General features: G+C 42.9%; 4 protein-coding genes across 11 annotated transcripts; 3 read left to right on the plus strand and 1 right to left on the minus strand.

The window, feature by feature from the left end:
* The first annotated feature begins 39 nt into the window (after positions 1-39).
* Positions 40-2,068, plus strand: noxred1 (NADP-dependent oxidoreductase domain containing 1). Of its 2 annotated transcripts, none has more exons than XM_068580935.1 (6): positions 40-285; positions 399-580; positions 925-1,105; positions 1,185-1,339; positions 1,513-1,711; positions 1,793-2,068. In XM_068580935.1, the coding sequence occupies exons 1-6, from the start codon at positions 128-130 to the stop codon at positions 1,923-1,925; spliced, it is 1,008 nt and encodes a 335-aa protein (XP_068437036.1). In that variant the 5' UTR covers positions 40-127; the 3' UTR covers positions 1,926-2,068. The 2 variants fall into 2 exon arrangements, with proteins under 2 accessions (XP_068437036.1, XP_068437037.1); XM_068580936.1 differs by having other exon boundaries at positions 1,513-1,661.
* Positions 2,069-2,194: 126 nt separating this feature from the next.
* On the plus strand, positions 2,195-5,558 carry tmed8 (transmembrane p24 trafficking protein 8). 2 transcript variants are annotated; one of them, XM_068580937.1, is made up of 6 exons: positions 2,195-2,385; positions 2,709-2,820; positions 2,973-3,066; positions 3,183-3,273; positions 3,460-3,753; positions 3,913-5,558. In XM_068580937.1, the coding sequence occupies exons 2-6, from the start codon at positions 2,711-2,713 to the stop codon at positions 4,128-4,130; spliced, it is 807 nt and encodes a 268-aa protein (XP_068437038.1). In that variant the 5' UTR covers positions 2,195-2,385; positions 2,709-2,710; the 3' UTR covers positions 4,131-5,558. The 2 variants fall into 2 exon arrangements, with proteins under 2 accessions (XP_068437038.1, XP_068437039.1); XM_068580938.1 differs by lacking the exon at positions 2,195-2,385 and adding an exon at positions 2,403-2,485.
* Positions 5,559-6,484: 926 nt separating this feature from the next.
* On the plus strand, positions 6,485-9,748 carry zgc:163014 (uncharacterized protein LOC100038766 homolog). The gene is made up of 12 exons (XM_068580541.1): positions 6,485-6,546; positions 6,633-6,803; positions 6,883-6,988; positions 7,110-7,244; positions 7,511-7,670; positions 7,742-7,864; positions 7,994-8,181; positions 8,294-8,490; positions 8,596-8,687; positions 8,801-8,855; positions 9,102-9,199; positions 9,316-9,748. Exons 1-12 carry the CDS (start codon positions 6,485-6,487, stop codon positions 9,540-9,542), a joined length of 1,614 nt encoding a protein of 537 aa, XP_068436642.1. The 3' UTR covers positions 9,543-9,748.
* A 177-nt stretch (positions 9,749-9,925) lies between these two features.
* Positions 9,926-11,939, minus strand: gstz1 (glutathione S-transferase zeta 1). 6 transcript variants are annotated; one of them, XM_068580270.1, is made up of 9 exons: positions 11,480-11,699; positions 11,309-11,360; positions 11,153-11,220; positions 10,940-11,020; positions 10,738-10,863; positions 10,538-10,613; positions 10,409-10,461; positions 10,273-10,322; positions 9,926-10,113 (listed from the first exon to the last, which is right to left on the minus strand). In XM_068580270.1, exons 1-9 carry the CDS (start codon positions 11,495-11,497, stop codon positions 9,987-9,989), a joined length of 651 nt encoding a protein of 216 aa, XP_068436371.1. In that variant the 5' UTR covers positions 11,498-11,699; the 3' UTR covers positions 9,926-9,986. The 6 variants fall into 6 exon arrangements, with proteins under 6 accessions (XP_068436371.1, XP_068436373.1, XP_068436370.1 ...); XM_068580272.1 differs by lacking the exon at positions 11,480-11,699 and adding an exon at positions 11,714-11,939 and having other exon boundaries at positions 9,945-10,113; positions 11,206-11,220; XM_068580269.1 differs by lacking the exon at positions 11,480-11,699 and adding an exon at positions 11,714-11,939 and having other exon boundaries at positions 9,945-10,113.
* Positions 11,940-12,066: the final 127 nt, after the last annotated feature.

Below are 12,066 nucleotides of genomic sequence, written 5' to 3' on the forward strand. Positions count from 1 at the left end.
GACGCCATTAAATCGGAAGTTGTCTTTTTGCCATGGAAACAGAAGGACCAAGCAACTTTTTACACTGTCGTGAAACTTGTCACTACACATTTTTTGCACTTTTGAATCCTGTCGACACTTTGAGACGATGGTGGGCGTGTCTGCTGGTTTGAGCAGTTTTTCTTTTGAGGCCGAACTGACCGAGGAAGAGAAAGGTCTTATTTTCCTTCGTGCACGCTCGGCCGGACTGACGTTTTGCGGGTGCGCGCACGCAGCTTTCCTTTGCAAACTGGTCCAGTCACTCAGGTATTTCATCTGTCGGTCTATTTGGGATGTCTGTGACACACAGGAAGGACTTAATAACGTGTAACATACTTAATGTTAAAGCCAATTTGATTGACGCACGTGACCATTTGCAGATGTATCATCCAAGATCCCTCTGCAGACAGAGGCTCGTTGGCATCAGGAGAAGACAGTGACATCTGTGTTGGGATACTTGGACTGGGTCACATGGGCAAACAGCTGCTCCTCACCCTTCTTGAAAAGACTGATATCAAACCATCATACATTAAGATCTCAACCAGAAGGCCAGAATCTGCAGGTACACTTAGAAAATTAGACACTTGAAAGTCCAAATCAAAGTTAGTTGTTCTGATGCAATGCAACTTACTAAATCTGCCAGTGTGTAATACAACATATGACTGAAACTGCATGTTTTATCTTCTGCAAGTGAAAAGGACTGTGTTGGCATGCCAATAATCCTAATCAACACAGTTGAATCAGTGATAACAACTAATAGAACATTATTGGAGTATTGTAGATAAAACATACAAACATGTATTGTGTTAAGACTGATTTTATACTAATGATATATAATGCTTCCCTAAGTTTACTTCCCTGTAAACTGAAACAGTCGTCCCAGCTTTTGTTGCTTCCTTATTTCAGTGGAATCGATCAAGACAGGAGTTGAATGTTTCTTCGACAATGGCAGACTGGCAGCATGGGCAGATGTTCTGTTCCTCTGCTGTCTGCCCTCTGACCTTCACAAAGTCTGTGTTGATCTCCACTCTCACATATCCAAACGCTGCCTTGTGTACAGCTTCACATCCGGTGTGCCTGTCACCAGGTACTCCCGCAGTCATACACATACAGCATTGTTGATTTTCAGTCACTTAATATCCCTCTCTTTTGATCTTTTATTTCAGATTGGCTCAGCTTCTTGGACACAACTTCATCCTCAAACCACAGTATCACTTTTTCGCTTGTGACACTACGGATGTGTGGCAATCTTGCACTCATCTGACTACGGCTTTGACAGATCCTTCACTTATTGAGGCATCGTGTCCTCTTACAACGAGTGGTATGCTATGTTGTATTATTGCAGACTGCTTTCTTCAAGCTAGAATTTGAACCTATCCTTTTTATAAGATGTAAGCATATTGAGTTTGGTGCAGCAAGGCTTTACTCTTGATGTGACATTTACATTAATTAAGTTGTATTTCTGTCTGACTGACTTGTAATTCCCATATGTAGGTGGCATTTCTGTGGGTCTGAACTGGGTGAGTGCAGTGTTGTACAGCCTGCTAAATATCTGCACATATACCAGTCTGGGATCCAGTGATGCTCTCTCTGCTATCAACACCGTCCTTAACGACAAGAGTCCACATGCTGTGGAATTGGAAGTACACAGTTTCCTCAGTTCATTACATGCAGCCTACCTTCACAAAGAGGAGTGAGCGGAAAGAATATACATATATTTGTATCATGTTTAACGTTGTCCTCTCTGTCCTGATCAAACCTTTTTTCGCCCCAGATATTTTCCCTGGATTTCTCTCACTGATGCCCAGACAAAGGAGACACCACTGCTGAGCTTCCTATCAAGCAGCACATCTATGCAACAGAGCATCTCTGCAGTGTACAAATCCCAGCTGTGCCCGCCACATTAGACAACCAATGTCAAACTTCACTGTATACATTGTCAGGATGTCCACCACACAGGCCTACACGTAAAGTGTCTTCCGTCTGTTGCACATGCATGTATTAAGATAATTTGTTCTTCAATAAATAGAACTTAAACAGTGTTTTATAATTGCTGCACAGTGTGTGTTTCTAACGTCTGTATCCCATGCATAATCTGTGTGTATGTGAACAATGCAATGTACAACAACGTCTAAAAAGAAAGCAACGATCTCCTTGAAACAGACTCTCGACGCTTGAGATTCGCAGATTTTCGTCAAAGCTCGAGAAGAAACGCGGAAGTGTCAAAAAAAAAAAAAACCCCGGGTCTGACTGCTTTTCCTGTCGAGTAGCAGCACCGAGGAGAGAGCCCGTCACATGACTGCAGCGATGGGCCCCGAGTTGGACTAAAGTATCGTCGCTTCATCGGACTACCAGCGTTACATCGCGGTGAGATACACGAGTGGCTCGTGAGGCCGCAGTACTTGTACTCGATAGGATGCTAACGAGAGCTAACTAGTTAGCCTCACAGCTAAAGTTGAAGCCAGAGGTTGGTGCTAGTTTAGTGACACTGTCCGCCTTCTGTGACGTCAGCTATCCGTCCTCCACCTCGCACCGCGGTTATTATAGTCTCCTATTGTTCCAGTTAGTTTATCTAAGCAGTGTTACGAGGCTAACTGTTGTCATGTTTCTCCCCCTCCGGGTGGTTGGTCGGGGCGGGGTTTCATCTCGTTTCGGCCACGCAGTCTGAGGTGTTTGTCTTGCCTTTACAGCCATGGAGAGATTAGAAGCGACATCAGAGCTCCAGTCGCGGCTGTCGTCCCTCTCCTTCTCGTCCTTTCCGGGAATAACGTCCAAGCAGAGCGACAGCAGACCGCTGGACAGGTAGCCTGTTGCTGCAGAAAGTGCTGCTTGTACAGCGACTGTAAGGACACGCGTCGCCAGTTTCTCCTCCTTGTCTCCTGGTGTCTCCGCTGTGTATATGTTGTGATGTGTGTTTTTTTTTCTCCTGCTGCTCTACCATCTCTGCTCCTCAGGCTCCAGAACACAGACCTTTCACAGAGCTGTGCCCAACCCAGAGACCGAGCTGATATGGAGCAAACCAAGGGGGATTCAGAGCAACACTCCGAGGTATTTCATCTTTAAGTCCGCCGGACGAGCTGTCAATGAGTGGCAATTAATGGAGTGCAACGGGATATCATTTTATAAGCAGCTATAATGTGAGTCTTGTGTTTTTGCATTTTGAGGGTAATGCAGCAGCCCCAGCAGAGCTGGCCCTGGGGGATGGAGGCAAGGAGAGCAACAGCGCTGGGACTCAGCGCTCTGATGAGATGAAAGGTGAGGACCTGCAGAGTGTACCATCATAATTGCTGCTTGGTTTCATCTTTGATTTGGATTCACATGGGTCATGCATGTTTTAATACAAGCTTTAAAAACATGTGTATCGAAGCTTAATACATGGTTATCAAAGTTGCCGTTATGCTTTTTTAAATGGACATTGCCCTTTGTCCCTCCCGATGGCAGCCCAGATGCCGCCCCTGAAACCCCCGACAACGTGGACATCTGCTGCCCTGAAGGAGCTGAAGGCGAAGCTCCGAACGGAGGACGACAGCATGGTGACGGTGTACCGAGGCGACATCATGACGGTTCACGTGCCCACCGTCCCTGAGGCCAAAAAAGTGTGCTGGGAGTTTGCTACGGACGGTTACGACATTGGCTTTGGCATATATTTTGACTGGACTCCTGTCACAAGCCGTTCTATCACTGTGCACATCAGCGAGTCAAGCGATGACGAAGAAGAAGAGGAGGAGATGGAAGGTCAGTTACTGTCGTGTTTGCAATTCAGAGTATAAAGCGGCCTAAATATGTTTCAGTCTGTCGGTCATTCTGTGTCTGCAAAACGCTGCATAGTTGTGTTTTTATATGCTTTCCTCCATCTGGGATCTGACTTTGTGCTTTTTTCGATTCCTCCTGCAGGGCCGGTCGGTAACGGGGATGTTGAGAAGGGCTCCAAATCTCAAACCAACTCAAACTTGGCTGAAATCTTGCCTGTATACCGCCAGGACAGTCACACAACCGTCCAGGGGGGGAGCCACGATTTCCCAGGTGAAGGCACTTACCTCCTGAAGTTTGATAACTCCTACTCACTATGGCGAAATAAAACTCTGTACTACAGAGTTTATTACAGTGCCTAGACGCCGGTTTATGAATGTAGGATTTAAAGAAGATTACTACTCGTAAGTCTGAACTATTTTTGATTCAATACTAGGAAAACGTTATAATATAAAAGGTTCAATATAGGTATACTGTATCTATTTTTCAGCTTGTGTTGCCACATGATGAATTCACAATCGGATAGTTTTGAATGCAACATTTGCTCCAAAGTCCTACTGATGGCTCTCTGAAGCGTCTGGGCCATGTCCCTGTGAGTGCACTGTGCTATTTGTTCAAGTGTCTTCAACTGTGACATTTCTATGGTAGCAGTGATCAGGGAACACCTGCACATATCTTAGTTCACCAGGCCAGGTGCTCAATCAGCAGTGCTCTAAAGAAATGTGCTTTTTTTGTTGTTGTATGTACGTGTGCGTGTACTGTAAATGCACACTGATTATGTCGCTTTGTTGATGTTGTGTGTATTTATCTTTCCGCTTTGTATTGTAACTTATCAAACTATATGCCGTTATAATGGAGAATATAATTATTTAATACAAATTATGTGCACACAGTTGTTTACTGTCATAGTGGCGTGTCAGTGAAATATTTAAGTTGAACATGCTGAAACAAGTGGTAACAGTTTACCAGAGTGTGCTTTTTATGACGCAAATAAAAGCCATCCCTTATCACACAAAGCTCTTATTATGTAATATAGATTCAATATTTACAGTTGCCATCCCTGCCTTTAATTTGCTGTTTCGGTTGTAATATTTAATCTAAATGCATTTTGTGCACAGGCCTATGTGAGTAAAGGTCGGTGTTTGTTTTTGAATCTCCTTTGTGCATTCAGCATACTTTTGATTGCGTTGCTTTGTTCCGTCCGGTTTCTAAAATCGATGCGTCTAACACACACACACACACACACACATGCACGCACACATGCACGTACGCACACACACACACTTGTGCGCATGTTCCAAAGATGTCTCAGACTTGACCGCTCATGCCGAATACGATGTAACAACTGGTTTGAAGCTCCCCATGTCTGCTGAACTGTAACTTTACTGTAAATCATGACGACACTTGTTCCTTAAATTTATATTCCACAATAAAAAAAAGATTGACTATTTTACTTTTTCATTTATTTGAGAATTTGGTCAAATATCTGAACGCTGTGATTTGTCGATTTTGGAATTTGAAGCGCAGGTAAACATTGCAAGGTGTCACTTGAGATATCTCATTAAGACAGCTGGTGCGTGTAGTCCCTCAGCTAAATGTGTCTTGAGATGGCATCGTTTCATAACAGGCTGATCCAGGATTAGGACTCCCTTCAGGCCGGTCCCCAGTGTCTCCATCAAATTGTGGCATTGGGGGATTGATATAATTGTTACAGAAGTGCTGATGAAACCAGGTTTTATTTCCAGCTCTCCCTAAAGTCCAGGCAGCCTCCTGAGTCACTGGATGTTCTTCAATGCTTCTTGCATGATGCCTCTCCAACAGGCACCGACTGTTGATTTGATTATTTTAAAAGGTGGGGACAGGAGATGTGCAGCAACTTAATAAATGTCTTGTTGCATTTATGTTGTATGTTTTTCAATATATTATCAACACATGCAGTCAGTCAATATTGGAGACTACTTTGAGGTGTTGAGGGGACCTGTGTATTTAATGTTTTGTCCCACCCCCATTACGTGCTCTACAACTACACCTGAACTACGTTTGAACCTGATAAAATGTGAGTAAAATATCACTGAATGCACCAATTATTAATATTTCGTAGTAATTTCGGGCTTTATACGGTTTCTTTCGCAATGATTTATTTTTTTTAAAAAGAAGCAAAATGCAGTTTTTCCTTTACCAGCAATCAGTTGATAGAATACATTCAAACATAACCACAGCAACAAAAATTACCATATAAGCAAATAAAAAATCATACCACAAACTAAACTTAATCTTTTTTTTGTAAATATAATATGAAATTTTTCCTTCAGGGAATTGAAAGGCTTGAACATGGTGATATAGCTACATGTTGAAAATATACTGTTAAAAATAAACTGCTTTCAGTGATTCCACTTAACATTCACTCAAATGAGGCAATTAAGCCATTATTCAGACAAAATACATAAAGAGATATACGTTTTTGCACTTCAACTAATACAAGTGTACAATTAGTGCATTGTTTCAAAAACAGCTGTTCAATAACACCGAGACAAGCAGTGCAGGTGTTTAACGAGGGCTTAACTGGGTAATTCAAAAATAAATTGTGTTGCGGTCTCAGCTGTGTTTTCTCAATGGCCTCGAGCTTCAATCAGCCAATCAGAGGTGATGACCGGAGCTCCAGGTTGCACCAAAGTTATTCTGGTTGCTGCTTGTCCGTAAACGTCTTGGAGGCGACATGGGAAGGTTGAGTTTTTATGTCCTTTGGTCTCTGCGCGATGCCCCCCGCCAGTTCATCAGGTAGGCTTTTTTTTTTTTCAAAAACCAAAATAAATCAGTTTTCACACTGATGGAACAACTCAAAAACGTGGTCTCACCTTCTGCAGCAAATCCAACCGAAGTGGCTTTCAAGTCCACATCCCGCTGCCTCTCCCCAAACACCTGGTCATCTTTGGTCTCGGAGAATGGAAAGACAGCGAGACTACAATCTCGGTCGATGTCCTGGTCAGTGCAGGAGTACCGGCCCAGAAAATTGGGACTCTCTCAGCTCAAGCAAGGTATGTGAAGGAACAGCATTAGCTACGTGAAATAAAGCTAATTTGGTTAAAAAAAAAAAAAAATTGACTTTGAATTCAGGTGTTTGACCTGGGAGGGTGACTGGAGCACGGACATTGTCACAGTGGCAGCAGAGAGAGGCAGGAGAGGAGTGTATGGCAAGATCATTCTCACAGTGTGTGGAGAGGTAGGAGGCGTTCTATTACGCTCCCCAGCTCATAAGGGAAACAAACATGCATACTCATTAACCTAACAATGTTAAAATTAGCTTCTTGTATCACATTGCCACTGTTTTGTTTCATCCAAAGACTTGTGACCAGCCGCAAGATAAACCCAGTGTCTACACTAGCACACTTCTGGTTGAAGGCATGTGTCTGTTCCAAGAACCGAAGGTTGCCACTGATCTCTCCTGCACGTTGCACCAAAGCTCTGGAAATGAGACGGTGAGATGAATGAGGTCAAAATTGTTTTTCCGTTATCTACTTTTGTTGCAACGTTTCATTTTTCCTGCCTTGCAGATAACCCCCAACTCCTCACACTTTGGTGATAGTGTTTGCGATGCTGATGTTCAAGTGAATAGAGTTGACACCAGCGACTGCACGATGGGAAATAAACCCTCAGTATGGCCTACGGTAAGAGTAATGCTGAAGACAATTGTCTGCATGTACGGCATGTGACTTATTCTGTGATTATACTCTGCAACTGAAAGGATAAGACACCCAGACGGACTGTAATTGGTAAGAGAGGCCGTCTGACATGGAGCCCTGAGGACATGGACAGAGATCAGGCTTCAACCCCCAAGAAAATGAGGCTCTCCCGACTGAACAGCAGAGAGGAACTTACTGTGCAGATAAAGACTGACAACAGAGGTCAGCAAACTTAACTGCAATCATGTCAGAAAGCATGAAGCGTGTTTTGACAGATCATGATTTAGTTTCAGTGTCTCCATCAACTCGCTGGAGCCACACAATGTGTCTGAGTGACTCTGACACCGCCATCCTCATTGGAGGGGAGACTGCTGATCAAAACTACTGCAAGGACTCCCTGTGGAAGCTCGAGTTAGGTCAGTGTAGTTTGCTAAATTACTTGTGTGGTCGTATAATATTTACACAACCAGTAAAGGCAAAAATCGGAAGCCCTAGAATATTTGCACGTTGATTGCATTTACGTGTCGTTCGACGTTTCGTTCCAGAGAATGACTTCTGGTTCCCCATGAACTCCTCCGTCTCTGGACCTGTGCCGCCGTGTGCCCGAGGACACTCTGCGACCTATGACCCAGACTCTAAGTGTGTCCTTGTGTACGGTGGCCTGAGGGAGGGCCAGCGCTACAGCGAGCTGTACATCCTAAATACTCTGACCTGGAAGTGGAAACTTGTTACGGTGAGTTTGTCGCGAGTTATGAACTTATTGTAGTCTTGTATTTAATTTCAAAGTTTCAAGCAGAGGTATTGAAAATGTTTTCTTTTGATTTTGTGAATCAACCTCCTTTTAGGCAAAAGGGAATATTCCGAATTTGGCGTATCATTCTGCTGCCTTTTACAAGAGAGAGCTTTTTGTCTTTGGGGGAGTTCAGCCAGGACATTCTTCGGTGGATAAATCCTGCAGCAATGCTCTGTACATCTTTAACCCAGAGTTTGAACTCTGGTACCAGCCGATTGTGGAAGGGGACAAGCCTCTGCCTCGCTTTGGGTCAGGCTTCTCTTACAAACTACAACAATAATGTATACTTTCCTCCAAATACAGTTTCCCCATTTTTTAAAAATATTGATGCCATTCTTATGTTTCATCAAACAGACACTCAGCCACACTGATGTCACAGAAGTTGATAATATTTGGTGGACGGAAGACTGCTACCTACCTTAATGACATCCATGTTCTGGATTTGGGTAAGATGGAGATTCTGTAGCTGCATTAGACATAGATTTTATGTCTACATTTAAACTGCGATAAAAAAAAAAAAAAAAAAAAAATCATTTATTTTTTTTCTTTACGAGTCAAGGATTCATGGAATACACAGCTGTGAAGTGTGGGAACATGCCACCACTGCCTCGAGGGTGAGTAAAGGACTAATCAACCTTGAGAACTGTCATCGCTGTAGCCATCTGGTTTTTATATTTTTGGTGACAGACGGAGCTGCATTTGAATCTAAAGGGTTTCAAAAGAATATAATCTCTTTTGACAAAAGTGTCAAGAGATGAAGCTCAATATAAAATAACATTAAGGGGTTTAAATAATATGTAGACAGACTTTAAAAGGACATTGGTGCATAAGAAAACATTTCCTTGCCTCTACATGGACAGGTTTCATGCAGCTCTACCAGTTTCAGACAACAGAATTATAATCAGTGGAGGTTGCAGTGCAATTGGAGCCCTGCAAGATGTACATATTGTAAACACCGGTGAGTGTCATTTGTGCTTTAGTCCATCATCGTGCTGGAAGGTCAGTCATGGTATTGAACTTTGACTCGTTCTGTTCCAATGTGTTACAAATCCTCCTGCTTTAATTTCTCCTTAGACACAAACATGTGGAGTCCACTGGTGTGTCCGGTGCTTTGCTCAAAGCCTCGTGCAGGACACAGCATGATACACTTGGGCTGCTCCATCCTGACGAATGCAGAGACGCATGAACAGGGTGAAAATGTCCTCTGCACATTGCTGGTGTTTGGTGGCTCAGACTGCTCTGGTACCTTCTACAACGACACGGTCAAGTGCGCAGTGGAGATTCCTGCAGACAAGCGATGAAACGGGGGGGATTCATACATTGTTTTTAGCTTTTTATTTTTAAATAGTGGCGGTTTCTGTGATCTGCTCTGACTGAAAAATAACTTTAGAAGTCCTGATGGTTGTTTGTTTTTAATTGTTGCATGATGTATAATGCTGCTCAGACATGCAGGCCGCTTCCTTTTTTATTCCCCTCAAATCTTTTAATTCATTTATACTTCCTTCACACTGGCAATGGAGAATTCAGAGGTTTTGCACTTTGCATAACAAATCTGTTCTGCATGTTTTACTCATTACCCTGTTACATGTCTGTGTGTATTTAAGGATGAAGCAAATATGTATATCAGAGAGCAAATAAATATTTTAAAGTTTTCTTGTTATTGAAAGTAATAAGACTCAAAAGTGAGAATTTTCAAAGCGTTTTATTTAACAATGTACAAAGGGACTGCTGTCTCTAAAGCTGCTCTATGCACGCAGATCAACAGGCGTGTCTGGCTGACCAGATGGGTTGGTCACTATGAAAGCTTCAATTTCAAGTAAGGTTTGGTTTAACCTTTTGATGGTTGGATACTGTCCAACATCCACCTTGAACCTGTGGAGATTAAAGACAAAGACGGTTCATGTGAGGGTGCTTTAAGTTCAGCAGGTTGAGCAAAGCGGGTATTTTCATGTAAACAAAAGGTAAAATAAAAGACTTTCATATTGCTCTCTTGTTCAGGGTGACCTGAGTGTTAATGAGACGCTTACATACCTCTCTGCATTGTAGACTTGTGGTACCAGACAGATGTCTGCCATGGATATCTAACAGGTAAACAAAGTATCTGCTGTATATCACATATTTTATATATATATATACATATCCCTCCAATAATAGCCATGCCTCTTACCTCGTCCCCTACACAATATTTACCCGCTGTTAGCTTCAGAATGGGCTCAAGAGCTGGAAGAAAAGAGGTACACATAATTACATAGCAAAGGAAGTGAAGAAGACTCTCGGTGTTCAGGCTTCCGCCTACCTTGAAAGCCGCGATCAATGAAGTGCTGAGCCCACTGTGCCTTTTCTGCGCCGATTTTCTGGAGCACATACAAATTCTGAAACACCCAGGAATTAATTAATAGCGTGAAGTAGTATGTGTTGAGGCGGTATTTTTGTATTGTGTCACATCTGCAACCCGTTTTTTGTAAGAACTGCCTGCTACAGTTTGACTGTTCTCACCTGCAGAGGCTGTATCCCAGAGGCAATGACGTCACTTATCATCCGGACCTGGGCACGTTTCTGTGGGTCTGCGGGGAGAAGCCGAGGCCCTGGCCTGGTCTCATCAATGTATTGGATCACAGCCAGCTGTGTGGGTAAGAAATCAGTATTTAGGTTGGGTAAATAAAATGTGGTTTACATGATCTTACATGAAGGGACTTACTGACTGGGAGAGGGTGATGCCATCAATTTCAACTGCAGGCACTTGTAGCATGGGGTTTAATTTCTTGTATTGTTCAGTAAGCTAGAGCACATGGAGAACATTTGTGAGACAAATACTATTGACATCAACTGCCCAGTGCCTCATGCTAATTATCATGCACACTACAGTGTGACATTTCTGCATCAACATAGATCCTGTGAATCTATACTGTACCTGCTGACCTCCATCTTTGATTAGATTTACTGGAACTTGGTCATATTCAATACCTTTGAGAGCGAAAGCTGATGCACAAAATGCAAATGATCACAGTGTTAACATTGCAATGCTTTAAGTAGCAGCCAAGTAGTCAAATGTTGTGGCATGACTTACCAATGCGAACCCTCCAGGAGCAGGAACTTCTGAAGTATCCATGAAGAACAGGCTACATAAGAAAAAAAAGAAAAAAAAGGGAAAATAACAAGCTACATTAGTCCATCTGAATCACATTTTCCTTGGACATAACGTGAAGTAAATTAAAATGTCTTGTGCCAACTGGTTTACCTTAGTTTGAGATGCCATAGTTTTTGGCTCAAGGTTTTACTCAACTAGACAGAATAAACTATTACACAAAGTTTTTCTGCAGTTTTACATCTCCAGCAGCCAATAGGAGGTGCTCCTAAAATCCCTCCTACCTACTCTTTGGTCCATGACTCAGCAGTATCTGTCCGTCATATGGTTCACATTAAGCACGCACGCAGCACACTTAGCAGAACGGCTAACAATGTCATACTGTACCTTGGCGAGGAAAACTAAGGACACGTGCATTGTTGTGGCTGTGATAACGTTAATAAAGGGCTTTATTGCTTGCTCAAAGAGACGTCAATTATTTTCCTCACATTTCCCAGTCAGCGTTATACATTGACGAAGGCCACGTGGAAGTAGGTCAACATGGAGAGCACACTCTCCCCCTTGAATAAAGCTAGCTTTCCTGAGTTTTAGCTGAGATCGTGGCCACAGTTGAGCTGCGGTGAGCATTAAGAAAACGATCACTCCCAGCGAGCACATTGAAGAGTGAAACGTATTTTATCCAATGGTTAGCCGAGTTCTAAATAAAAGGCGGGATTATGTAAGACCCCAACTAGAGATTG

The sequence above is a fragment of the Clinocottus analis genome, unplaced genomic scaffold, assembly GCF_023055335.1.
Source record: "Clinocottus analis isolate CAN_PGR_092001 unplaced genomic scaffold, fCliAna1.0.p SCAF_17, whole genome shotgun sequence".
In the NCBI taxonomy this organism is placed as follows: domain Eukaryota; kingdom Metazoa; phylum Chordata; class Actinopteri; order Perciformes; family Cottidae; genus Clinocottus; species Clinocottus analis.

What these genes read in the sequence shown, in the direction of transcription:
- noxred1 (XM_068580935.1), top strand. Translation starts at nt 128, where the DNA reads ATGGTGGGCGTGTCTGCTGGTTTGAGCAGTTTTTCTTTTGAGGCCGAA. An exon ending in CAGAAGGCCAGAATCTGCAG is followed by an intron (nt 581 to 924) that starts GTACACTTAGAA and finishes TCCTTATTTCAG; the next exon opens with TGGAATCGATCAAGACAGGA. An exon ending in TCCGGTGTGCCTGTCACCAG is followed by an intron (nt 1,106 to 1,184) that starts GTACTCCCGCAG and finishes CTTTTATTTCAG; the next exon opens with ATTGGCTCAGCTTCTTGGAC.
- tmed8 (XM_068580937.1), top strand. Translation starts at nt 2,711, where the DNA reads ATGGAGAGATTAGAAGCGACATCAGAGCTCCAGTCGCGGCTGTCGTCC. An exon ending in GACAGCAGACCGCTGGACAG is followed by an intron (nt 2,821 to 2,972) that starts GTAGCCTGTTGC and finishes TCTGCTCCTCAG; the next exon opens with GCTCCAGAACACAGACCTTT. An exon ending in ATTCAGAGCAACACTCCGAG is followed by an intron (nt 3,067 to 3,182) that starts GTATTTCATCTT and finishes TTGCATTTTGAG; the next exon opens with GGTAATGCAGCAGCCCCAGC.
- zgc:163014 (XM_068580541.1), top strand. Translation starts at nt 6,485, where the DNA reads ATGGGAAGGTTGAGTTTTTATGTCCTTTGGTCTCTGCGCGATGCCCCC. An exon ending in GGAAGTGGAAACTTGTTACG is followed by an intron (nt 8,182 to 8,293) that starts GTGAGTTTGTCG and finishes ACCTCCTTTTAG; the next exon opens with GCAAAAGGGAATATTCCGAA. An exon ending in ATGCCACCACTGCCTCGAGG is followed by an intron (nt 8,856 to 9,101) that starts GTGAGTAAAGGA and finishes CTACATGGACAG; the next exon opens with GTTTCATGCAGCTCTACCAG.
- gstz1 (XM_068580269.1), bottom strand. Translation starts at nt 11,743, where the DNA reads ATGCACGTGTCCTTAGTTTTCCTCGCCAAG. An exon ending in GCATCACCCTCTCCCAGTCA is followed by an intron (nt 10,864 to 10,939) that starts GTAAGTCCCTTC and finishes TTACCCACACAG; the next exon opens with CTGGCTGTGATCCAATACAT. An exon ending in CAAGTCTACAATGCAGAGAG is followed by an intron (nt 10,114 to 10,272) that starts GTATGTAAGCGT and finishes TAATCTCCACAG; the next exon opens with GTTCAAGGTGGATGTTGGAC.